This window comes from Lissotriton vulgaris, chromosome 1_1 (genome assembly GCF_964263255.1).
Source record: "Lissotriton vulgaris chromosome 1_1, aLisVul1.2, whole genome shotgun sequence".
Lineage (NCBI taxonomy): Eukaryota > Metazoa > Chordata > Amphibia > Caudata > Salamandridae > Lissotriton > Lissotriton vulgaris.
In genome coordinates, this window is record NC_141685.1 from 1,695,355,376 (window position 1) to 1,695,382,487 (window position 27,112).

General features: G+C 44.8%; 1 protein-coding gene across 1 annotated transcript in view; it reads left to right on the top strand.

Annotated features, from left to right (window-relative positions):
- Positions 1-27,112, top strand: part of TASOR2 (transcription activation suppressor family member 2) — a 911,282-nt gene that overhangs the window by 220,781 nt on the left and 663,389 nt on the right. Inside the window, exon 14 of the mRNA XM_086918936.1 lies at positions 5,881-6,669. Coding sequence (XP_086775062.1) covers positions 5,881-6,669 — 789 coding nt within the window. The remainder of the gene's footprint in view (positions 1-5,880; positions 6,670-27,112) is intronic.

Sequence of the window (27,112 nt, forward strand, 5' to 3'; positions counted from 1 at the left end):
TTGGTTTCCTGCCAACCAGGTATCCAGGGCCTATGTTCTTTCCCTAAACTGTACTGTTGCAAAACCCAATTGGCACCTCTCTGGCCATATGTAAGTCTCTTGTAAAAGGTACCATAGGTACCTAGGGCACTGTGTCCAGGGAAGGCCTCTAAGGGCAACAGCACGTATTGTGCCACCCTTAGAGGCCCTGTACCTTAAGACACACATACTGCCATTGCAGGCTGCGTGTTTTGGTGCAGAACAAAGTGAAGAGTTGACATGGCACACATGCCTGTGTGCCATGCCTACTAACCACTGCCCTGGCATAGCTAAGCCACCCCTCTAGCTGGGTGCCCTGTACCACTGGTGAGGGTACAGGTGCATGAGTCCTGTACCCCAACAGTGTCTAATTCAATTCGTAGACATTGTAAGTGCAGTAAAACCATAAAGAGTATATGGTGTTACAAACTCCCCAGCACCATAATGGCCTTACTGAAAACTGGGAAGTTTGGTATCAAACATCTTAGCACATTAAACGCACACTGATGCCAGTGTGAGATTTAATGAAAATGCACTCAGAGGGCATCTTAGAGATGCCCCCTGATAAACGACCTAACTCTAGTGCCCTGGTTTAATGGCTTCTTGCCAGCTGCCACCACCAGACATGTTTCTGGACCCTTGGGTTGAGAGCCTGCCTCTCTCGGGGTCCTGAAACAATACACATCCTGCAACGAGGTACCAAGCCTCCTCCCCCAGGACGGGCAGGGTCCTCTAAGGGGAAGCTTCAAAGGTTTGCCGCCTTTGTGAGCTACCGCAGCAATTGCAACTGACCCCCACTGGTTCTGATCCTCACTTTGTGCAGGAGAATCGGCGGGAAAACCAAGTCAGGAGGAAAGGTGTGCCCTCCTTTTCCAACCCCAACACTCAGGTGGGGGAGGAGAGATGAAGCACAACTGTCAGTCCCCGCCTTCTTGCAGATGGGGGTCCCCTCCCACTGGAGGTTGCCTAATAGGGGGTTTACCCACCTCAAGGAAGGGACCCATTGGTCCCGACCTGTACCTACCTGTAATGCCCCTAAATCTAGTGTATAGGGGAAACCCTGAACCTTGCCTCCTCAGACTAGACGAAACAAGAAGAAGATGGACCGAAGAGCCGTGCTAAAGACGAAGAAGAGGAGGACACCAACTGTCTTAGCCCCAGCCCTACCGGCCTGTCCTGACCATGACCTGCTCCAGCAAAATTCCAGCGTGTTCTGCAACCAGGAGCCCCCAAGAACCCAGAGGACCTGCCCTGCCATCCCAACCTAAGACTTTGTCTCCTGCCAGCACCGGATTTTCTCACCCATAGACTCTGACTCCGGCCAAATCTGCACCACTCTGCACCCGACGGGCCGAGTTTGAGTGGCCCAACACCATGAGGAGCTTCCTCAAGTCTCCCACCAACGCCTGCAGCCCCTTTCTGGAGGATCCCCGAGACCGTGACTGGAGCCAATAAGAAAAACCCGACGCCTAAAGACACTCCTGCAAACGGCCTCCCGCGGCATTTGGTGGCCCAACCGACTGTGTCCCAGCATCCTGAAGCATCGCAACTTACCTCTCTAACCGGTGGTCACCTCCAGAAGCCTGAAGTGTTTGTTGCAACTGGAGAATCCCCATTGAAATCAACAAGGCACCCGACGCCAAACCAGCACCCTGCACCCGGGTGCCCCTGTACCATCGTAGGTGCACTTTGTGTGCTACACCGGATCCCCTTTGCCCTGAACCTAACACCAGGAGCTTTGCTCCCACAACCTTGTGGCCTGCTCGTGAGCAACGACCAACCGGAGGCCCCCTATCCCCCATTGGATAACATTGGGCCTCAGCACTCTGTACCCAGCCTCCCCAGTGCCGCTCATACTGCTTTGAGAGTACTTCATTGATCCTGGGGGAACCCTGGTTTTAACCCCAAAGACCCAACTGCCACAACCAAGTACTTACCTGTAAACCGATAACTTCACTTCCTTCCATTGGATAGCATTGGCTGCTTTTCTTTGAAAATTCTTTTAAATGTGGAGTTGGTTTGAATGAAACCTTGAAAAATTGCAAATGTAGAAAAACTGAATAACTTACCTTTTTTCTAGGAAATGTCCCAGTGTGATATCTAGACATATCATACTGAGTAGCAAAAGTAAAAAGTAATCCAAGAAGTAACGTGTAAAGGAATGTACAAAGTAACTGAAAAGTAATTTTGATTATTGACTTACCTGTAAATCAACCTACTGCATTTGAACCTGCATTCAACTGTAATTCACTGCATAAATCTTTCAAATTATTATTTAACTTACCTGCACCAGGCCTGGCTTGGTTCTAGAAATAAAATAACTAAAGAATATTTTTATACGAACAAAATTGGTCTGAGTTCAGTCTTTGAGTGTGTGACATCATTTCTTGCCTGAGTGTGTATAATAAATGCATGATTCAAAAAGTGCTGGCCTCAGGCTGTGAAGGGCGTCTCCAACTTGCATCCAAAATGAAAAGTACTTAAGATCGTCACTCTAGTGTTCAATAAACTGTATTAAGATCTTTAGTTGTTGTTTGGTGGTTTCGTTCACTATTCATTCATAATGATACTTTTCTTTTAGAAACTTCATTACATTTTCACATATGCCCAATGCATTTTGGGCTGTTGCTCTTCATTAGGGGCTTAACGCTGCAATTATAGAAAAATACTTGGGTTCAGTTCATACATTTGAAACAATTAAAATCAATACTCACAGAAAATAATGTCAATGTTGAAAAAGCAATTTTGTTAAAAAAAAAGCTCTGTGACAAAATCCGAACGTGGCAGATGGTGGAAAAGCAGCACACATGCCTGAAACGAAAATGTAATTGATAGAATCTTCAGTAGAAAATCAGTAAATCGAGGTTGGCGATGGTGAGAGGACCGAGTGTGCTAACATTCTAACTGGTGAATTAAAACAGAGTGCTTCGGTAGAGGTAACCGTGACTTTGTTGAAATGATAGTGTGAACTGAAAGCTCACATCCAATCAGAGTGCAGAAAATCTCCCGTGAGTAACGTGCTGATCAAAAAATCAAGAAAATGCGAAGAATACTAAGGGTTTAGACAAAGTTCAATACCCGTAGCCAAAGAGTGCTCCTGACTGAGATTCACTTACTTAATACCGCGTGAAAACAGCTATTGAGCGATATGCCAAAAAGACTGTGAAAAAACCTGCATATGGAAAACAGTGGTTAAACATCCTCAACACAAAAAGAGTGAAAAGGGAAACGTTCAATACCAGTGTAGCCTACCAGAGTTAGAAAATAAACATGACGTGAACGGCCAGTCTCTTAATCGTGAAAGATAGACAATGGCGTGGACGGTCGTTTGTCATTCGCGGATGTGCAAGACGGATAGCATGAGTGCAATTAAAAGGGCCGAAGACCCAGAAGTAAAACAGGCGGCAAAAATGAAAACACAACTTTTTACTAGGCCTGGGCGGTAAATTCCATTCCGCTCGCGGAATCTGGGTAATTTTGCGTTATGCGTAGATCATGGAATTGCCAAAAATTCCCCGATCCGTGGTTTTGCAGAATTCTTTGCTTGTTTGCACTTTGAAAATGTGAGTTTGCGAGATATTTCCCCCTGAGCACGCAAACAGGAAAAAAGCATTGCAAACGGGCAGAACAAGCAATTCTGCGTGTTCGCGAAACTCAGCGCGTGCTCCCGGAGATTTTTTACCGTTTCGCAGAGCTTTGCGCAGATTCAGCCCACCCCTACTATTTACAACAAAAGTAAATCTGGGCACAACCGTTACCATAATATGAGAGAATCATAACTTATATATATAATGATGAGTGTAATAAAACAAGGTCAAAATTATAGTTAGTATGCTTGCCTACGGCAATGAATGTGATAAGCGGATATTACATGTGCAATTAAAAGGGCTGAAGACCTGTAAATAAAAATGGTGATCACGAACTAAAAAAGTAAACGCAATATCATATGATGAGAGTGAATCGGTGCTCAGCTGTTACCAAAATATAACAAAATCCTAACATATGTACATGATGATAAGTGTGAAAACAACATCCGAAAAGCGTTAAGTGTAATTTCCTACGGCAATGGAAATGGAAACAGGATATCACCGAAGCATACAACTCGAAGGTGATCAAGTCTTCCTAAAAATTAAGAAAATAAAGTGAAGCACTGTTGAAAGAAAGGAGGTGAAATAATAGGGTGAACCTTAGGTAATAACTGTGAAAGATGACCGTATACTCTACAGTCATGATATTTCAAAACAGTCAAGCATGTATATTGCAGCTCTCAGCCCAAAAACCTCCATTCAAACCCATTTTATCTTCTGTCAACTCAATTCATGAACCCATTGGCAAATATATGGACAGACACCAACAACCTCTCGTACAGCAAATGACGACTTATATAAAAGATACTACTGTTTTCTTGAACATTTTGGACACAATCAAGACTGAGGTCACTTCGGATACCATCTTGTGCACCATCGATGTCGCATCATTATATACCTCCATTCCTCACAACTTGGGTATCTCAGCAGTCGAAGACAAGACTGTGAAGTCTATTAGTCTGGAAGAGAGGACAGATTTTCCACAGATCCAGTGTAAATGTTGTATTAAAAGAAAACACTCGTACAACCTGTGTTGGAAACAAAAGATTGATGAGGAAAAACTGCTCCAGTTGCTCTAAAAGCAAACTGCTTAATTGTCATCCTGTGAGGCATGATGGAAAAGTGCAGTCTTAAAGATTTGTTAAGGAGCAGGGTTTACATCCTAATTTGTGAATGGTTTACACTGGGCACCATTTCCTGTTTTATCTTAGGCTCTGGGTATACTACTTTTAGAGTGGTGGGTTCGGCCCAAAGCACTTTTTTGACATGTATGTTGGTTCATTGGCAAAAAGAAGGTAATTGTTCCCTTCTTTGACATATTTTCTATTAATTTGGTTTGAATGGAAAACATGCCTTTTTTATAACATAATTGTATGCTGGAATCTCATGCATGCTCGCAGACATTTTGCCTTTTATAACTTCAAGGTGGATACACATGTGAAGAACTAGGTTTACAACTAAGTAACGTTCTGAGTTTTGCCACTCACACGTTTTGAAAGCAAGTTGTGGTGTTTAAGAGTAGATAATCCACATATAAAAACATTGTTACTTCAATGTTATTGCATTTAAAGACCTAAAGATGCTTGGATCAAGTGGTTTGATAAAGGTGAAAAGTCCAACTCTTCCTGGTATTGTAGTCACTGTAGTGCTAACCAGTTAATTCCAATTAATGTAATTGGATTTTCAAGAAAAATAACTGAAAAAAGATCTGAAGAAAGTACTACATTAAAGCTATCCATTTTCTTTGGAATGTCTAATTCAGTTGCTTTTTCTGTGTCTAGTAACCATAAGTGCAAAATTCTCTTTGGAGACAATATCTACATGTGAATAGCACATTAAGGTTTAATTGAATATATATCAGCTAGAAATACATCCCTTCTGATCATCCTTTCAAACATTCCATATCAGAGGTCTTTATAAAAATGCCTTCAGCACAGCACTGGTCTTTGTTTTTCAAACACTGTGAGCAAAAAACAGGTGCTTTATCAAAGAAATCTTATTTTTTGATTGAAGCTTTGCCCCTTTTGTGCAAATATGTTGTCTAGATTGCATCAAAAACACCAACAGATTACCCTAACTTGCAATTGAGGGCTTGTGATAGAAACTGAATAGGTCCTTTTAAAAGAGTGAAATGAGATTATGTCCTCACCACCTTTGTAATAATTATACAAGTGTGAACTTTTGTTGCAACCTTTTGTAAGAGTGCAAGTTATTTTTTTAAATAAGTTGTCTAACTAATATTTTCTCTTCTGGTTTTCATTATTATGGAATATAGATATGGAAGACTATAACATCGGAAAACGAGGAAACAAAATGTCAGCCACAGTAACTAGCCTCTTGCCAGCTCTGAAATATGCCTTACGACAGGCGAAAGAAGCCCAGCTAGCAGAATCCATTCACAGGGGTGCTCAGGTTGAAGAATACTTTCAGGAATTTGTAAGACTTCGGAATGATGCATTGTCATCTTCTGACCCACAAAGCAGCAGCAGCAGCACCTCTTCCCCACTGTCGTTTGACATGTGGACTGACTTTCCAACGCCTGAAGTGTGTAGCAAGCTAGGCTTCTCACAGCTGGGAACATATATCTCAAATTCGAGCATCTATGCTTTGCAGATGTCCAAGGCTGTGGAACTTTTTGCTCGTTGTAGCATATCCCAGTATTCCTTTACCAATCTGAGCCCTAAAGTAGACTCTTCTTCTCCAACACCCTCAGAAACAATGAAGGATAACATGAAAGCTGATGTAGTTCAAATTGATGGTATTCATGAGCAAATTGTAGTAACAGAAAGCTCTTGTGCTAAGCGAACCAAAGAAAACAAGACCCTGAAAAAGACAAAATCTAAAAAGAAGGTTCGTAGAGCCATTTTAACTGCCAAAAAGCGAAAGAAGTTGGCTCCCAAGGCTCTCATCCCTATTACCAAAAAAGTAGTAAGTTTGAGACGAACAACGCGGGTGGTTCCAGAGCCGAAGAGTCCACCCTCAAAGGAGCAAACTGTTGTTCATGGGAAAAGTGAGACCACCCTGAAACTAGCAAGCGCATCATTCCCACAGAGACGTAAAAGAGGTTAGTATGATGTCACCTATTTTTTTGTTTGTTTATTTCTATGTACATTATAATGGTTGCAGCCTTGGAGAGGATGAGGTCTCGTTCAACCGATTAGAAAAAAAGTTTGAAATGCACACAATTTAGGGGATGACAGTATGTCACATTCTTACCATATACCATTGCCTTGGATTCCCAGTATGGTTGTGGGGTTGTCCATGCAGTGGTATTGACCTAGCACTTTATTCAAAGACAAAAATGAAAAATGTTCACCTGATGTGTGAGCAGCCATACCTACCACCACCCATCGGTGATATTCTAAGTGTTGTACCATACTCTGGCAGAGTAAAAGGGCAGAGTGTGAAACGGCTGTGTAAAAGTGCAGAATTTAATTTTTACTTGCCTTTTGGTGCACCCTTGCATATTGTTGTTACTGGTCCTATTTAGCACATGCTTCGGTCTCGATCAGATATATCAAGGTAAGGAAAAATAATCTGTGTTTGCATGATAGCCGTCTCAGGTGACAATGTGTACAGCCATATGTTAGGCAAGCCAGCTAGCTGTATAATAAGTTTTTTTTAAACAAATTGACAGTTTTTTAAAGGGGGAGTTGATTTTACTAGAATCTTGCCAAAATACCATTTAAACAAAGAATTAATGCAATTCAAATAAAAAAATCGACGTTGCTATGGTGTCTTTTTGGACCTTTTCTGGCCCATGTAGTAGGACCACTGGCGCTTAGTAGGTACTGCTTTGTTCGAGGCATGTGTGCTGTAGATACACATGCTTTCAATACTCCTGTCATCTAGTGTTGGGTCCGGATGTTTGCAAGTTGTTTTTCTTCGAAGAAGTCTTTTCCAGTCACGAGGTAAGGTGACACCTCCGGTCAGTAATAGTGCACATGGACATAGACTACATTGTTAGATTGTTTGCTTTCCGCCATCGGGTTTGGACGTGGTTTGCGGCGCTCCTGTTCGAAAGCGTCTTTCGGGTTGCCCTCGGTGCGCAATCCACTATACCCAAGATGGTCTTGTATGCGTTTCGCTATTCTCCGCATATCGAATCAATCGGGGAAACTCCCCATCTTCGGTCGAAGACATCGTGGGCGGCCTTTGGGACTAGCTTAGTCGGTCCAGCCTTCTGCCGATGGAACGGACTACCTTTCTATTTTGTCGTAGGTGCCACTCCAAGCACCCTTGCACTGACCTACATAAAGCCTGCAACGTGTGCCTCTCACTGGAGCACAAGGAAGAAGATTGTGAGGCTTGTTGGTCATTCCGATCGAATAAGACTATAGGATCGTCATCAATCATGATACTGGACTTCTGTTCGTAAAAACACCTTCCAAAAGGAAAGTTAGTTCAGAGGACATTGGTTATAAAATTCCTCTCAAGAAAAAAAATGACATGGCTACAAGCCCTATTCACCCTAATCCTCAATCCCCTCCACCATCTTCACCACTACCACAATTGCCAGGCTCAGATCCTCTAGGCATAACACCTCCGGGGTCTCCTCATACACAGCCTTATATTGAGGAGGATGATGATAAGTCATTTACCAGTAGATCCATGGGATGACTATATTACTGATCAAACTATGGATAATGATCCAGATCTATACCCTGTGAAGCCATCACCTCCAGATGGTAATGTAGCTTATGAACAGCTGATTTCAAGAGCAGCAGCTTACCATGGGGTTACATGATATAAAGAGTCTTTGGAAGAAGACTTTTCATTTGAGACACTAGGGTCTACACATAGGACAAGTCAGAGTCTACCTATGGTAAAGGGCATGATGAGACGTGCTGATGAAATATTTGTGCCTGCATATTAACACCAAGGGTTGACAAAAAATACAAACCTCACCCATCTGATTCCATTTTTATTAAGGGACAGTTGTCTTTAGACTCACTGGTAGTCTCAAATGCTCATAAGAGAGCAAACTCATAGACACCTGCTGATGCACCTCCCCCTGACAAAGAGTCTAAATTGATAGACGCATCTGGTAAAAGGGTGGCTGTTGAAGGCGCTAACCATTGGCGTTTTGCCAGGACGCAGGGCCTACTAGCCAGGTATGAGATAGAGCACATTGGGATGAGATGGAAGACCTTCTTCAATACCTCCCAAAAGAGCACAAAAAGAAAGCACTGGGGATAGAATAAGAAGGAAACCTCATATCTAATTCCTCCATTAGAAGTGCTTTAGATGCTGCAGACACTACAGTAAGGGGAATTAACACCAGCATTCTGCTACAGCGACCTGGTTGGCTTAGAATTTCAGGTTTTAAACCTGAGGTTCAGCAGTCTATTTTAAATACCCCTTTTAATAACCAACATCTCTTTGGCCCTCAAGTTGATGAGTCCCCAGAAAAATGTAAAAAAGATAGCGACGTGGCAAAGTCAATTGGTGTGCTTCAGTCCCCATCAAACAGAGGCTCCTTTCATTTTATGGGGGATGGTCCAAAGGTACCTCATCAGACCCTAATGCTTCCTCTTATAAATCAAACACACAACCCTATATATCTATAGAGGAGTGTATAAAGGGAAAAATGTCAAAGGTAGGGGTAAAAGCACACCAACGTGTAACTCTCCTTCCCCCAATAAGCTGTGACTTGCCTGCATTTCCCCCGATCATTTAACACCTGTTAAAGACCAATTTTAGACCTAAGGATGTTAAACTTGTACATTCTGGCAGAACATTTCATTATGCTTCCACTTCTACAGCAAGGCGATTTTATAGCCACACTGGACTTAAGACGCATACTTTCACATTCCGGTTCACCCAGCACATCACAAATACCTCAAATTTGTGATAACAGGAAAACACTATCAGTTCAAGGAACTCCCATTCAGAGTAACTACTGCTCCTAGACTGTTCACAAAATGTCTAGAAGTTGTGGCAGCTCATCTCAGAAGACAGCAGATTCATGCTTTCCCATACCAAGACGATTGGCTCGTCAAAGCCAGCACACACCAAAAGTGTTTTACGGTCAATAGGCAAACGTCTCATCTTCAGCGTTCACAAATGCAGCCCTATCTGGGAGCAACCCTAAACACTCATAAAGCTCTAGCTGCTCCCAATGCAGTCAGAATTCGAAATATTCAAACTTTGTTACTACAGTTTCAGACCAACCAATGCTTAGCAGTCAGGACTTCCATGCAACTGTTAAGAATGATGGCATCATGCATTGCAATAGTGCCTCATGCAAGATTTCATATGCGTCCCTACAAGAATGCTTAGCACGTCAGTGGAATCAGTCACAGGGTCAATTATCAGATTTAGGGTTGGTAGTCAGCGTCTCCCATTGCTCCCTGCAGTGGTGGAACCCACAAAACGTATCAAAAGGGCGCCCTCCATTGACCCTGGTCCACAGATTGTGCTACAGCAGATGCATGTCTCGCAGGTTGGGGTGCACCTCTCCACAATTTGACAATTCAGGGTCTGTGGGACAGCAAGCACAAAAGTCTTCACATCAACTATCAAGAGCTTCTAGCTGTGTATCTAGCACTTAAAGCTTTTCAGTCACACCTCATAGGGAAAGTTATCTTAGTCCTCCCGGACACTATGACAGCTGTGTTCTGTGTACAAAAACTCTCTGCAATTGTCACGCCTCTCTCAGACCTTTTGGCGTTGTTCAATTCATCACAGAATTCATCTTCTAGCAGAGCATCTCCCAGGAGTGAACAATCAAATTGCTGACCTCCTCAGCAGGATGCACCAACAAATACACAAGTGGGACTTCATCCGCAAGTTCTCCTTCCATACTTTCAAGAATGGGGATTCCCACAAATAGATTTGTTCACCGCAGTACACAAATCAAAATGCCCAAACTTTGCCTCCAGGTTCACATACCCTCTATCTAACGGCAATGCCCTTAGGACGAATTGATCAGGGATATCTTTCTACGCTTTTCCTCCTCTCCCTTTGCCTTCCATTTCTGGTTCAGAAGCTAAGGCAAAGATCGCTCACACTGATCTTAGTGGCTCTTACATGGGCCTGTCAACCGTGGTTCACCACACTCTTGGAACTATCAATGGCTCCACAATTCTAGCATTCTCATTCAGAACCATGGAGAACTCAGACACCCAACCTCCAAGGAGCTCAATCTAGCAATTTGGCTCCTGAAGTCATAGAGTTTGGATATTTAAATATGCCACCAAATTGTATGACTATTCTTAAAGAACCAAGAATGCCTACCACCTGAGCATGTTATGCAGCAAAATGGAAAAAATTTGTTGAATATGGTAACAACAACAATATTGATCTGCTAGATGCCTGTATCCAAACATTTTTTTGTTACCTTTTGCTTCTAGAGCAAGCTGGTCTAGCCTACACATCCATTTGATTACACCTTGCGACAGTAGCCACATATTTGCAAAACATTTATCTTTGTTCAAGGTTCCAGTACTAAAGCCTTTATGAAGGGCCTTAAAAGAGTAATACCACTCAGAGTACCTCCTGCAACTGTTTGGAATCTGAACATTGTGCTTACAAGACAAGTGTCCACCTTTTGAGCCATTACACAATTGTCCATTACAGTTCCTTTTGTGGAAGGTCGCCTTCCTCATTGCTATCACTTCATTAATGAGAGTTGTTGAGCTACAAGCATTAACCTTAGAAGAACCCTTCGTTTAGCTTCATAAAGATAGGGTAGTTCTTCGCACCAACCCCAAATTCCTTCCAAAAGTGGATTCTGCTTTTTATATTAACCAATTTATTGAGTTCTGTAGTAGGGCATCTCTGTGTATAGACAAAATCTAGTGAATAGCCCCACCCATGTGCGGGGACCCCGGAGAAATCAAAAATGATCTCTTAAGCTGTCTTCTTTGCAGTCCTGCATAGACACTTAAGAGAAAATCAAAGACAAATAAAGCAGCCTATAACTACAACGCTACACTGGCCAGCACTTCAACTTAAAGTGAAAAGGATAGCCAAATAAAGTCAAATTTTACATATATAACCAAGTTTCACTCATAGAGAAACTTCCCTTCACCAAAATCCTTGAAATGATAGAGAGGAAGGGTTGGACAGACAAGCCCCCATAGGCTGCCATTATGTGTCTGGAAAATGGATACCGTGCCTTTAAGGAACTCTCCAGTGACCCTCGGTATCCCAGGATGCACAGCCAAAGCCCTTTTACTTTCAATTGAGCCCTCCCTTTTTGGGTATTTCTTCAATTTTGGGCACTTTTCCAGTGTTTTGAGTGTTTCACTCGACGTCTGGGGTCTTCCTCTTCCAATTGCTGTGTTTTTTGACCAGTTTTACCACCTCTTTCTGTCGAAAATGCCAGCTTTATTCGACCAGTGCCCTGAGTGTGGTAGGAAGAAGGCTAAATCGGACCCCACAGAGTATGCATACTCTGTCTCCCTTCCACCCATGTCCCCGACTCCTGTGGGATCTGTCGCTCTTTTTCCAGGAGGACCCTGCGTGACCGGAAGAATATTCGGCTCCAAGGACTAGAGCAGAGGAGACAGGAAGGACCAGGTGGGACTTCTAGGCATGGAGGGACTCAGTCAACGTCCTCTGCCCGTGCTTCGGCCTCTGGGGGGCTCTCCAGTCAAGAAAAGGCCCAGAAAAGACACAGATCCCGGTTGACGTCGATGGCTTCGACGTCGGCGTCGAGAGGTATGACCATGTGCTCTCCGTTGAACCAGGGCTCTGGTTCCAAGCGGCGGCGCCGCTCGATGTCGAGAGGCAGGACGTCGAGACCTCAGACGAGGTCGACGTCGAGGACTTCACCGGACTCGACACACCATCGACGTCAAGTTGAGTCCAGGAGGCGACGGCGTTCGCCGTCGAGGCTGTATCACCTTTCAACGTCGACACAACGGTCGACGTCGAGAAGAGGCAAGTCGATGTCGAGGAGAAGACATTCGACGTCAAGGAGTTCGTCGACGTCTAGAAGATCGACGTCGAGGAGTAGAAAGGCGAAGAGGTCGAGGAAAGAGAAGTTGACGTCGAGGAGACGTTCAAGGCCCAGGACAGGGTCCCCTGCCTCAGTAGTCAGTCTGTCGTCTTCATCGGCGAGTTCCCAGTCGCGCCAGGGCTCGCCGCAAAGAGGTCTGCCTCCAGAACATCTTCTTCAAAGCCTGCTCAGAAGAAGAGGATAGTGGTGAGGTCATCGGAATCGGAGTATTCACAGACCTACTCACCTTCTAGGCCCAGGTCGCCTACCCCTCCACCGTTGCCTCCGAGGATGCATCCTCCGCAGCTTCCTCCTCCTCCAGCAACGATTCCTCTTCCTCCTCCTCCACTCCTGCCCCTGCCTCCTCTTCCACCGCCTTCCCGACCTCCACAACCTCGACCTGAGGTCCCGGCTACGATTCCGCTTCCGCCTCCTCCAAAGCCGGCGGCTCCGGCGAGACCCAGGAGATCTAGATCGAGGTCTAGAAGGAGGGATCACACCCGCAGTAGACACCGCTCCTCCACAAGGTCCCGTCATCGCCATCGGAGGGACAGGTCGTGGTCCCGTTACACGGGCTCCTCGAGTGACCGGAGGTATTCTCCAACATTGTCAGATTCCCCTCCTTCGAGGGTGTCACCTGTGGACGATGTTGTCACATTTCAGGAGGTGCAGCTGAGGGGGGCAGCGAAGTTAGGGATCACGTTGACGGTGCCTACACCATCTACCTCCGTGATCTTTGAGACTTTACGCAAATGGCATCTCTCTCGCCCGTTGGTGCCCTTGGTTCCAGGTCTGGAGGAACCGGCTATGGAGCTTTTTTTTTACCCCAGCATCTGTGAAGTCAGCTCCATCTCGGCTTCAGAAGAAGTACAGGCACCCGGATTCTGATCCGGCGTTCCTGAGGTCTGATCCTGTACCGGATTCGGTCATCGTGACAGCAGCCAAGAAACAACATGCTACTACCCCATCTTCTACGGTGCCTCCGGACAAGGAGAGCCATCAGATGGACTCGGCTGGACAGAAGGGCTGCGGTACGGCTGCCACCTCCATGAAAGCAGTGAGTGCCTCGGCACTCTTGGGGCGCTATGACCGCTCCTTGTTTTGAGTCTCTACAGCAATTCATCGAGCTCCTCCCGAGGGATAGGATGGAAGACTTCCAGGAGATCTTGAAAGAAGGCATGATGGTCTCCAATCAAATCATCAGCTCTGCTGCTGACGCCTCTCTCCTGGCGGCACATGGTTATTGCCATAACGTTACCTTAAGACGCCATTCCTGGTTGCGCTTTACCTCTCTTAAACCAGAGGCACAGCTATTCTCTGCATCGACTCTCTTCGAGACGCATGCGGATGAGGAGATGGCCCGCATGAAGGCAGAAGTAGAGACTTTGAAGGCCATTGGTTTGGAGAAACCAAAGGAACAACGGAAGTCCTTCCACCCATTTCAGAGGAGGTATGGGTCCCAGAAACGGGGAAAAGGTTGTCAGGCTGGCCAGCAGCAACAACAACAGCAGCAGTACCAGTGGCAGCCTTTACAGAAGCGTCAGAGGGGCAGATGCAGACAGCAGTCCTCCTCGGCGAACAAGGGCCCAGCTGGGTCTAAGCCCTGAGGTGCTACTTCCCCCCTTGTCCGTTACCCGCTCCGGTGGGGAAAAGCATACAAAATTGGAGTGGAGAAAAATTACTCAGGACAAGTGGGTGCTGAATATTGTTTGCAATGGATACAGTCTTCGTTTCCTCAGCCCGCCTCCGGCAATTCCACCGGTTCGCTCGCAGTTCCAGCTGCTCGAGCTCCAAGCGGAGGCCGATACCCTGTTAAGAAAAAGGGCGATAGAAGGCGTCCCTCTGTCTCAAAGGGGAAAGGGTCTTTACTCGCGATTCTTCCTGGTGCGCAAGAAGGACAGGAACGAGTTCAGGCCCATTCTGGATTTGCGACAAGCAAACAACTGAATTCACAGGGAAATGTCTTGCATGCTGTCTTTGCACCAGATTCATCCTCCGCTGCAAAGAGGAGACTGGCTTTGCGCAATAGATCTATAGGATGCTTACTTCCATGTGCCTATTGCAAGGAAACACCGGAAGTTCCTGCGCTTCCTAGTGGGCACCAATCACTATCAGTACACCGTACTACCATTTGGACTGAAGTCTGCACCCAGGACTTTTTCAAAGTGCATGGCAGTGGTGGCAGTGCACCTGAGAACGCACAAGGTGTTTGTCAACACGTACCTGGACGACTGGTTGATCAAAGCCACAACATTCCAGGAAGCGCTACTGCACTTCAACAGGACGGCTGTTCTGTTGAACCAGTTGGGGTTGCATATAAACATGTCCAAGTCTGTTCCGACTCCTGTCCAGTGCCTACTGTACTTGGGAGCCTTCATTGATACTCTTTCAGCAAGCGTGTCTCCTTCGGAGGAGCGATGTTTATCGATCCGTCGGAAGGCTCAGGCTCTCATGGGTATTTCATCTACAACAGTGAGGACGGTGTCCTCTCTACTGGGGTCGATGGCCTCTTGCATCTTCCTCACGCCACACGCACATGAGGCCGCTGCAGGAATGTCTGGAGGATCAGTGGGACCAGAAGCGAGGGAGTTGGGAAGACCGGATCATGCTGTCTCTTCATGCTCAACAGCCCCTGAGATGGTGGTGCTCGGCAGAGAATCTCCTCAAAGGGGTTCCATTCCACAAAGACATTCCAATTCAGACTATCGTCAAGGATTCTTCTCTCCAGGGCTGGGGAGCGCATTCAGGATATCTACAGATCCAGGGAACGTGGTCCCCAGCGGAATCAACTTATCACATCAATTTTCTGGAACTCAGAGCTGTTCACTTGGCCCTGAAGGCCTTTCATCCGTCCTTCCAGTCCAACTCCTTGCTTGTGCAGACGGACAATACGACCACAATGTATTACCTCAACAAGCAAGGGGGCTCGAGATCGCGCACACTGTCACAAGAAGCGCAGGCGACCTGGCACTGGCTGCTAGCCAGAGGACTGACGATAACGGCCACCCATCTGCTAGGTGTGCAGAATGCTCAGGCGGACGCACTCGGCAGGTTGGTGCACGAGAACCACGAGTGGGTTCTAAACGACAAGGTGCTGGAAAACATCTTCGACAGGCGGGTCACTCCAGACGTAGATCTGTTCGCCACCGCCGAAAACAGAAAATGCAGAGACTTCGCCTCCAGGTTTTACCAACAGGGGACTCTGGGGAATGCTCTATGGATCAGCTGGTCGAACAGCTTTCTGTACGCTTTTCCACCCATTCCCCTGATTCCAGCGGAACTCATCAAACTGTCTCAGTCCAGAGCACGGATGATCCTCATTGCTCCGGAGTGGCTCCGACAGTGGTGGTTAACGGACCTGCTGCTCAGGTCTCTCCTACCCCACCGGCGGCTGCCGTGTCGGCCGGACCTTCTCACGAAGTTCCGAGGGCAGATGGTGCGCCCCAACCTCTCATCGTTGAGTTTGGCGGCATGGCTCCACAGATGCAATATGGACACCTGAATCTGCCTGACGATTGCATGGATATACTAAAGGAGGCTAAGCGACCTTCCACTAGGACTTCCTATGCCTACAAGTGGGTGAGGTTCTGCATCCGGTGTACGTCCAAGAACTATGATCCGACGACCTGCAAGGAAGATGTCATACTTCCAAATCTTTTGCATTTGGCTCAATCTGGTTTTAATTTTCATTCTATTAAGGTCCACCTCACATCATTAACTGCTTATAGGAAATGTCCTTCACAGGCATCCTTCTTCCAAATTCCTGTGAATAAAGATGTTTTGGAAGGATTGAGAAAGGTCTTTCCTTCTGTTCGGTGTCCTTCGCCTTCATGGGAGCTGAATGTGGTGCTGTCCAGATTGATGAAGGAACCTTTTGAACCTATTCATAAGGCTTCACTACAGCACTTGTCATGGAAGGCGGCTTTCCTTGTGGCCATTACATCGGCCCGCAGGGTGAGTGAAATTCAGGCATTGTTTTGCCAGGAACATTATACTGTATTTCATGCTGCCAAGGTTGTGATGCACACTTACCTTAAGTTCCTTCCTAAGGTGGTTTCTGATTTCCATATCAATCAGACTATAACTTTACCTACGTTTTTCCAGAATCCTTCCACTCCAGCGGAAAGGTCTCTCTATTCCCTGGATGTCAGAAGGGTGTTGAAATTCTACTTGGATAAGACCAAGGACATTCGTAGGTCAGACCAATTGTTTGTCAATCAGGAATGGTCTTTTGCACCTTTGAACAGTCTATCTCGAGGTGGATTGTGTCCTGTATTCAGTTATGTTATCAGAAAGCTAACAGACCTTAGGGGGTAAGCCTCAGGCTCATTCTACCAGGGGCAAAGCAGCTACAACGGCTTTGCTAGGTAATGTTCCCATTGCAGATATCTGCAGGGCTGCCACTTGGATGTCGGTCCATACCTTTGCTTAGCATTACTGTCTGGACTCTGATGCTGAGCATATGCTCAGGGTGGGCAGGCTTCGTTGTGAAATCTGTTTGCACAGTAGTGGCGTTGTCTTTTTTCTTCAACGCTGGCTTGGTTTGTTGGGATGGGCTTGCCATTCTATTCACTAGATTATGACTATACACAGAGATCCCCTACTACAGAAGGAGTAGTTTCTCACCTGTAACTCCAGTTCTGTAGTAGGGGTATCTCTGTTATAGTCATAAGCGCCCACCCTCCTCCCGGTGGAGAAAATGATACTGTACTGTATGCTACAGGCCTTGCTTTATACACCTTCAAAAAGAACTGAAAGTAAAAGGGCTTTGGCTGTGCATCCTGGGATACCGAGGTTCTCTGGAGAGTTCCTTAAAGGCACGGTATCCCTTTTCCAGACACATAATAGCAGCCTATGGGGGCTTGTCTGTCCAACCCTTCCTCTCTATCATTTCAAGGATTTTGGTGAAGGGAAGTTTCTCTATGAGTGAAACTTGGTTATATATGTAAAATTTGACTTTATGTGGCTATCCTTCTCACTTTAAGTTGGAGTGCTGGCCAGTGTAGCCTTGTAGTTATAGGCTGCTTTATTTGTCTTTGTTTTTCTCTTAAGTGTCTATGCAGGACTGCAAAGAAGACAGCTTAAGAGGTTATTTTTGATTGCTCCGGGGTCCCCGCACATGGGCAGGACTATTCACTAGATTATGACTATAACAGAGATACACCTACTACAGAACTCGTTACAGGTAAGAAACTACTCCTTCCATGTGTTCTTCCCTCAACCTGATTCAGTAGCAGAAAGAACTCTTCACACACTTGATGACAGGAGAGCATTATTGTACTATATTGAAAGAACAAAACATGTTCATAAGACAAAGCAACTGTGTTTTGCATTTGCTACACCTTTCAAATGCAATACTATCTCTAAAGTTGGTAGTTCAAGATGGATTGTCAAATGCATTCAAACTTGCTATGCTAAACCTAAAAGAACGTTATACCCCCTAGAGCACATTCCACTCATAAAGTCGGAGCATCTATGGCCTTTTTAGGTAACATTCCTATAGCTGACATTTGCAAGGCAGCAACATGGGCCACACCACACACATTTACCAAACACTATTGTGTAGATGTGTTGGTATGTCAACAAATCAATGTAGGGCAAGCAGTGCTACAGACACTTTTACAAACAACCGAAACCCCTACCAGTTAGCTACGGTTTTAGAAGAATACTGCTATATTGTCTTTGCAAAGCATGTGTACCTACAGCACACATGCCTCGAACAGATTGTTACTTACCCAGTAAGCATCTGTTCTTGGCATGTAGAGCTGTAGATTCACATGTGCTCTCCCACCTCCCCAGGTACCTGTAGTTGTTACGGTTCTCATTATTTACATTACATACGCATGGACATCTCTATACTTAACTTACTTTTACTCCATTCTCACCGTCTTGCGGTAAAACAATCTAACAATGGAGTTGATGCTCGTGCGCTCTATCTCCGAAGGAGTAGTCACCTTACCTTGTGACTGGAAAAGACTTCTTCAAGAAAAACAACTTACAAACATCCAGACCCAACACTAGATGGCAGGAGTATGCAAAGCATGTGAATCTACAGCTCTACATGCCAAGATCAGATGCTTACTGAGTAAGTAACATAATCCTTTCAGATGAAGTGTGGGAACGAACAATATTAGAACATTTGATATTTATTGAATTTCTCCTTGTTTTTGACACCTAAATGTAGTCCAGTGTGTTAAAAAGAACACATTTTGTACAGTGCCTTTAGAATCATCACCTGAAATGCTGGATAGTTCTAAATTCAGTATTACATTTAAAAAATGTATAGTGTCCCTTCATACACATTTTTCTTCATTAGCTTTAACCTTATAAATTGATGCATGGTGGAAACACATTCATTATAAACCGCAGCTTGGTCGATTGCTCGGGGAATCTCATGCTTGTGGACAACTAACAAACATACCTAAATTAGCCATTGCCGAAGTCAGAATTTTGGAAATCTATAACTTTCTGGGTGCATGCATAGGTTTCAAACGTCTTCTCAACACTATTTACAAGTTGACATGAAATGTAAAAATAGAAAATACTGACCACGGCTTAAAAAATGGGAAAAACTGTGATGAAAAAATTACTTTTCAGCTGTACCTGGAAACAGGGATGTGGTTGATCTTAGCACAGCAAACATTTTGTTGAGGCTCTTTTTAGAAAATAGTCCACAAACTTTCTGGCACAGAACTTTTTCCCCAATATTTTGTAAAAGAAAAACTACATTGTGCCTCATTTTGGCTTTTTTCGCTGGCTCCTCTAGGGAGAACCAAAAATCCTTGAAACCTTTACAGTCCGCAACATATGGGGAAAATTGATGTTGATTTGGACTGAATATCTTTTGCGGAGAAAAGGTTAAATATGCTTAAGTCTGAACTGCCTCAAATGTCAACAGGGGTTTAGCATTGGGGGGAGGAGCACTTAACACTTGAGGAATTACATCTACATTTTCTTGTTTCCTTTTTTGTTTCAAACATTGTATTCATTTTAGGTATAGATTCACAAATTAATACAAATCACAAAGAAATATGTAAGTAAAGGAAACCTAATGGAAACCCAGACTACTCATGAGAACTCTAAAGAGCTTTCAGCCTGGCTGAGATAATACATCTTTGTTGTCCTGAATAACACATCTTATACATTTGTATCATCTTGTGGATAGGTTAAGTCATGATCGTACACCTGGCAAATAAAAAACTAAATAGCATAGTGAATGGAAGAGGAATAATTGAAGAAAAGGAAAATTAATAGGATAAACAATATGAATTTGTTAATGCCTCGTGACAGTTTGGCAAAGATCAGAAGATGTGATGCAACTCGCCTTGCCTATAGAAATGGTTGTAGATTGGGGATCTGGAGACAGTTTGTAATCCTATAGGATTAATTATGTGTGGTGAGAGTTACATCTGCTGCTTGAGTGCTTTGTTTTTCTATGGTGTCTACCTAGTGTTTCCTGAATTGGACATGTATCTGGCCCGAAGCCTGAGAACTGCCTCTCAGCTTCCCTCTAGCAATCAGTCCATCTGCATTGCCCTGCCTCAGTCACTGGTATGTTTTGGTCCATTTTTATTCATAATGTTCTAATGAGCGAGAAGAGAAGTGCTTGTGCTTGGCTCCTGTATTTGTTAGTGCGGTAAATAGTGCATTTTTTCCCCTAATGTATCCCTCTTTTTCCTTTTGTATGGAACCATGCAAGTTTGTTTACACTTTCAGAGTAATTCTCCTAGAGCTAATGCGAAATGTAAAATGCTATAGAGTTGGGATAAACCTTTCTGGCTTGTTTAAGTCAGCCCCAGAAAAATATGTGCTAGTTGAGCACAAATAATTTGTAAGTCTGGTAAACCCCAAGAGGCTCACGTTAGTATTGATCAGACTGTTCTACTAGACCCTAAGTTACTGTTCACACTATCTGTGCATAAACAACAGCCATGTTCTAATACAACATCCCACCTCCCCCCCCCCCATTCTCACCCCTCACTACCCTACATGGGCCCCCTTCACCACTAATAAACGCCCACCCTCCACCCTGCACTCTCCGCCTACCACCAATACTCTCATCCACACCACCAACCTCTCCCCTATGTCATCCACGCCCGACCCTCCCATCCCCACCTCCAACACATTTCCCACACTGGACTGCATTACGGCCTCCCTCCTCCAGCTCAAAGAAGACATGCACATAATCAAACAACAACTACTCTGTCTATCACACTCCAGTCACCCCTCACCCAACACCCTCCACCAGATCAAACAAGACATTCACATCATCAAACAATTACTCAGCACACACCCCAGACACCCCTCACGCGCCTCCACCATCACCTCCCCTCCCAACTGGACCTCCACCCGGGCGGCAAACTCTCGCAATCGACTCCCACCGCACTGGACCACAATCCCTGTTCACAACCGCGAAAACCGCCCCCATCGCTCCTGCAACCCTCTCTCGGACCTCAACACAATCGCCCTCCTCCGCTCCTACGACCCAGCTCCCCATAGCAACACACCAGACACTCTCACTGCCATTCCTACGATTCACTCCAATCCCCTTAGACCCACCACACTGAACAACAGAATCGTTATCCATAGTAACCTGAGTAAAGTCCCCCTCGCTCTAGAACCCCCTTCCACCCTCGACACACCCCGTCTCAAATGCACTCTCCTCAACTGCAGATCAGCCGCAAGACACTCCTCCGCTATCGCCGATCTCATCCTAAAATTGGATCTTGACTTAATCATCATGACTGAAACATGGCTAACAGAATCTTCTACACCTATAATGGACATTCTGATTCCCCCCAACTACCACATCACTAGACTTGACAGGTCTGGCAATAAAAAAGGTGGCGGAATCGCATGTATATACAGGCGCAACCTCTCTGTCTTGAAAGTAACTTCCCCTTCCTTACCCTCCCCAACCTCCTGTGAATACATCTGCCTCGATATTATCAGTGAGGGCAAACCGATCTGCACTCTTCACGGCGTTTATCACCCACCCGGCGACAACCTTACCTTCTCCCAACAAATCATGGATATGATCTCAACCAACTTGGGGCGACAACTCACACAAATATACCTTGGTGACTTCAACCTCCACTGGAACGATCATAATGATGCGTTGGTAAAAGGTCTGAAGAATTTCCTTAACGCCCTTGACCTCACTCAAATTTGCAACAGTCCAACTCACGAGAAAGGCTCTATCCTCGATCTTATCATCTCCAAAGAGGCCTCTATCCAACTCTAATCTATCCAACCCTGTGACTGGTCAGACCATCATATTATCACATTCTTCATCAATGAAAAAGTTAAATTTAACCCTGTTCAATCCGCCAGGCCCAAAGTCTGGAAAAGAGACATGAAAAAACTAAACTCAAACTCTCTGCCCCCCAACAGCTGCAACTTACTACTTCCTCCTACTGGCGTTAAGGACGTACAATCCTTGACTGATCACTATCTTAACACTATGTCCTCAATAATTAATGAAGTCGCACCCCTTCAGCTAAAAAAAGCCTCCGCAAAAATTTCCAATCCCTGGTATGACGGGAGTCTCAATGACGATAGACGCGCCATGCGAATGGCAGAGCGCACCTGGAGATCAGCTCCCTCTGCACTGAACCTAAAAACCCTGAAGAAAAAGAGAAATGCCTACTTCAGGAAAATAAAACGGTCAAAATCAGACTTCTTCAGCCGTCAGCTCGACCAAGCCTAAAATCGTCCGAGAAAGCTGTTTGAGCTTATCCGAACGCAATCCAAAGAACAACCCCAACCTCTCAACACTATGTGCGAAGCTCCCTCCTGCGAAGACTTCGCCTCTTTCTTTAACCAAAAAACTGACAACATAAAGAATGATCTACTCATGGACGCAAGCCTCTATCCCAAACCCCACTGCATAGCACCCACTAAACCAAAAAACAATGCCACCTGGTCAACCTTTGTCACCTACACGGAAGAAGAAATTGGCAGACTGCTCAACACTCTGAAACCATCCAATCACCTCACGGACCCCCTTCCTGCTAACGCTGTCAAAGTCCTTACCCCGTCGCTCCTTCCACTCTGGACTAAAATCATTAACAGCTCACTTCAACAAGGGACCATTCCCGACTCCCTCAAAGTTGGACAAGTCACACCTTTGCTAAAGAAACCTACAGCCGACCCCTCTGACCTCAACAACTACCGTCCCATCACCAACATTCGACTCTTGCCAAACTGCTGGAAAAATGCGCACAAATACAATTGACTAAACACATTACTCAGTTTGATCTCCTCAACTCTCATCAATCAGGCTTCCGAGCAAATCACAGTACTGAAACGGCTATGACTCACATAATCGATGACGCCCTCCAAATCCTAGATCATAACGATACCTGCCTCCTCATCCTCCTTGATCTCTCCTCCGCATTTGACACCGTCAAACATGAGAATTTACTCGAACTATTAAACACAAGAATGGGCCTATCTGGAACTGTGCTCAAATGGTTCACGTCCTTTCTGCATAACAGGTCGCAGAAATTCAAGAGTAACAACTTGATGTCCGCGCCAAGACCTGTATCGCTAGGCGTACCACAAGGATCCTCCCTATCCCCAACTTTGTTCAACCTAGTTATGGAACCTCTCACCACCTTGCTACAAGAATCCAATGTACACTTCCACATGTATGCTGATGACACCCAACTTTATCTCAAACTACAATCACCCAAAGACATCACGCTCTTGAACTCAACGATCAGTAGCACCCAATCCTGGCTGGCCGCTAATCATCTCAAACTCAATGCCCTTAAAACAGAGTTCCTTCTGATCTCACCTCCCGCGAAGATCACTACCGCACAAATGTGGCTTAAACACCTAACGGCACTCAATGTTCAACCCACCATCGTGGACTCAGCGAAATCTTTGGGCATAAAACTTGACACCAATCTCAGCATGCAGGAACACATCAACAAAGCAACTAAGGGAGCGAACTACCAAATCAACACCCTTAGGAAACTTAAACCCTTCCTTCCAGCCAAAGACTTCCAAACTGCGGTACAATCACTAGTCATACCTCGAATAGAATACGGCAGCACCGCCCTCTGCGGTCTCCCCCTAGCTACTACGGCACCCATAAGAGCCTCTTTAAACGCCGCAGCGAGACTTATCACTGGATCAAAAAAACACTCACACATTTCCCCTGACTTCAAATCCCTGAACTGGCTGCCTTTTGAAGCCAGAATACACCTGAAAATCGCTTGTTTGACGCACAAGGCTGTCCACCTGAGCTCACCTAGATACCTCGCTCAGAAGCTGACGATTTCTGGAGGCTCCAGAAACACTAGAGGCACAAACAATCTTTTGCTAAAGCCTAAAAGATTCCGCAAAGAAAAAACCTATAAACGCTCTTTCTCAGGAATGGCTCCCAGGATTTGGAACTCACTCCCCCCTGAAACCAGGCTCATCCCCTCTACCATACTTTTCAAGAAAGAAGTAAAAGCGATCCTCATGGCTAAATACACTTGAACCACTGCTGGGGATCAACTTCAAAGACTCGGTGCTCATCTGTACTACTTGTTCGAACCCTTTGCATTTTTGTTTGACTTTGAAATTGACTTACTTGATTGTTTATGATATCACTTCACTGTACTTTTAACACTATAGAGGTATCTGTGTATATTTGCTCCTCTCCTCTGTAAAGCGCTCTGATATCTGCGAAGATCTTGTTCGCGCTATATAAAACTTTCAAAATAAATAAAATAAATAAACAAGAACTGTAATATATGCAGTATTACATAAATATAAAAATTCATCTCGTCACCCTTGTCTTTTGCCAAATTGCCGTCTTTGGCAATGTCATCCTGTTCTGTATGCTTATTAATCTTCAAAAATGTAATATTAGTATTCACTAAACTAAACGTAGTGTAAGTGATACTTATGCTCTATCATTTGACGATGTGGCTCAATTCATTGTGCTCTTTAAAATACATTTAGTTCACTACCTTGGAGCAGTTGATTCTTCTTTGTGTTGTTCTTCGGTGAATCATTGAGGACTGAATTGAATTGTGTTCTGGATGCAAGCATGCATATTCCTTTGTTCTTTGGCATGACAAATCTCAGCAGAAACTTTCTTGGGTTAGTTTCCAAACATATTCTTTTTCATTTCTTTGATTCACATTCACCACTTCAGTTACTAGGTATATAAACTGTTTTGCTTATGTTCGCTTTTTTATTAGTAATATTTCTCCGTCCATTAGAATTATCAGCCAATTGAGAAAAGGGAATAGATACAAAATATCTAAGTCTGTGAGGCTTATTGTAAGGTGTAAGCAACTGGCTCTATAGATACTACCCCAAAATGAGGTATAGTGTGTATAGAGTCCAAGTGTCCTCAGAGGTAGGCAGAGGTTAATGTTAGAGAGAACCTTACTCTCTAATAGTGGTAGCTAGGCCGAGCAGTAAGGCAGTATCAGAGGACAGTGTTAAGCATTTGATGTACACACTCAATCAGCAAATGAATTCACACACTGAACTCGCAGCCAATTGTTTTAGTATTAAAATATACTGTTGTTAATTTTTAGAACCAAGCAAGTCTGGCACAGGTAAGCATTAAAACATTTTCAGTAATAAGTTACTGGATATAGAACGGTTTGAAAATGCAATAGAAATTGTTCTTTGTTTGATTTACAGGAGAACAGTAGTATGCAACACTTAGCAAATGCAGTACTTTGAAATGAATAGGCGTTTTCAGTGAATTACAGGTAAGTTACTTTTACATTACTTTTTCTAACTCTGTAATGGATGCCTAGATTCAGCACTGGGACATTTCCTTGAAACAGGTGAGTCAATGCGTTTTTGTTATTTGTGTGATTTTGAAGGAATATTTTCAAATTTCAAAACTCCACAGTTTGAAACTTTTTGGAGCTGTACATTGAAATGAATAGGCTTTTTCAACCGATTGCATGTAAGTTACTTTTGCGTTACTTTTTCTAACTCAGTGCTGGATGCCTAGATTCAGTACGGGGACATGTATTGCAAACAGGTGAGAAAACACGTTTTGGTTATTTGTACGATTTTTAAAGAATATCTTTAGGTTCGAGGCATATGGGCTGCAGATGGTACATTATGAATAGATCGCCATCTGGTGTTGGGCTCGGATGATTGCACTTTGTTTTTCTCTTGGAGAGTCTTTTGTCTCTTGGTGACTCCTCCCTTGGTTGGTAGTGCGCATGGGCATCGGCTCCATCCTTAGATTGTTTTTTTCCGCCATCGGGTTCGGATGAAGATCGAGACGCTCCAGATCAACTTCGCAAGAAAGTGATTTTCGGCGCGTATTCCCTTTCCAATTCGACGGTATTGTTATTCGAACGCGTTCATTTCCATTCCGACGCGTTACAAATTCAAAATAGAAGAGAAAAACTTGGAACTACGTCGAAGAACAGGAGGCCTTTCTCGACACAGTCAAGCCAGGAGTCCATGGAAAGGACTCCATTCAAAAAATGTCCAACGTGTGGTGCTAAGTTCCCACACAAGGACCTACACGAGGTGTGCAACCTCTGTCTATCGCCTGAACACGAATCCAGGGACTGCGAAGCTTGCGCAGCATTCTCCTCCAAGCTAACGATTAGAAATCGTCGAGCTCGAAGACACGAGGTTTCCAGAATGCAGGCGGAAGCGATCCCGGAGCTGTTCGGAGACGAACAAATCGAGGAAGAAGAGGACCAGTCGGGGTCGGAAGGGGACCAGTCGGAGGCTGAAGAACTCATCGAGCAACAAACCGTGAGTGACGACGTCCCCTTACCGAAAAACCGACCCCGTGCGGTAACGACCCCGCCCTCGGGCCCGGTCAAACCGCTGAAAAAAGTTTCCGACGCCCCGCCTTCTGGCCCGGCAACGAAACCGAAACTGAAACCGAAACACTCGGACTCCCACCATGTCGGATCCGAGAAAAGGGCGACATCGACTTCGGCACCGAGGCTACATACAAAGGACAGCTCGGGATCGAAACATTCCATGTCGAAACATAAATATGACTTATCGCCCAAGAGACACTCGATACCAAGAAAGTCGGAATCGAGCAAACATTCGGTTTCGAAAACAACAAGATCTGACGATCGAAAACAAAAGCACCTCTCGGAACCAGGACCCTCGGTACCGATTCAGGAGCAACAGACAGATCCCAAACAAAAGATCTTGTTTATTGATCCACAAACTGGGAAAGTGGTCACGAAGAAGAGAAAGAGTGAACAGTCAGAAGATAAACTTCTTCCTTCAAAAAAGAGAACAATGGGGACGAATATAACTCCTCCTGCTTCTCCTCGTCCTAGACTAACACCCTCTTCTCCTATTCCTCACAATAGGCCAAATATTCCTACACCTTCCACACCAAGACCAGCTACACCTCAGTCAGATGTAGACTGATCTGGGGGAGGGAGAACCTCAAGGGGATGACGAAACTATCCCAGATGAGGAGGATCCATGGGAAAATTATGATGTAGGGTCAGATGAAGACAACGACCCAGAGCTATATCCCTCAAAGCCTTCACCACCTGATGACAACACAGGTTTTGTCCAGCTCATTAATAGGGCAGCG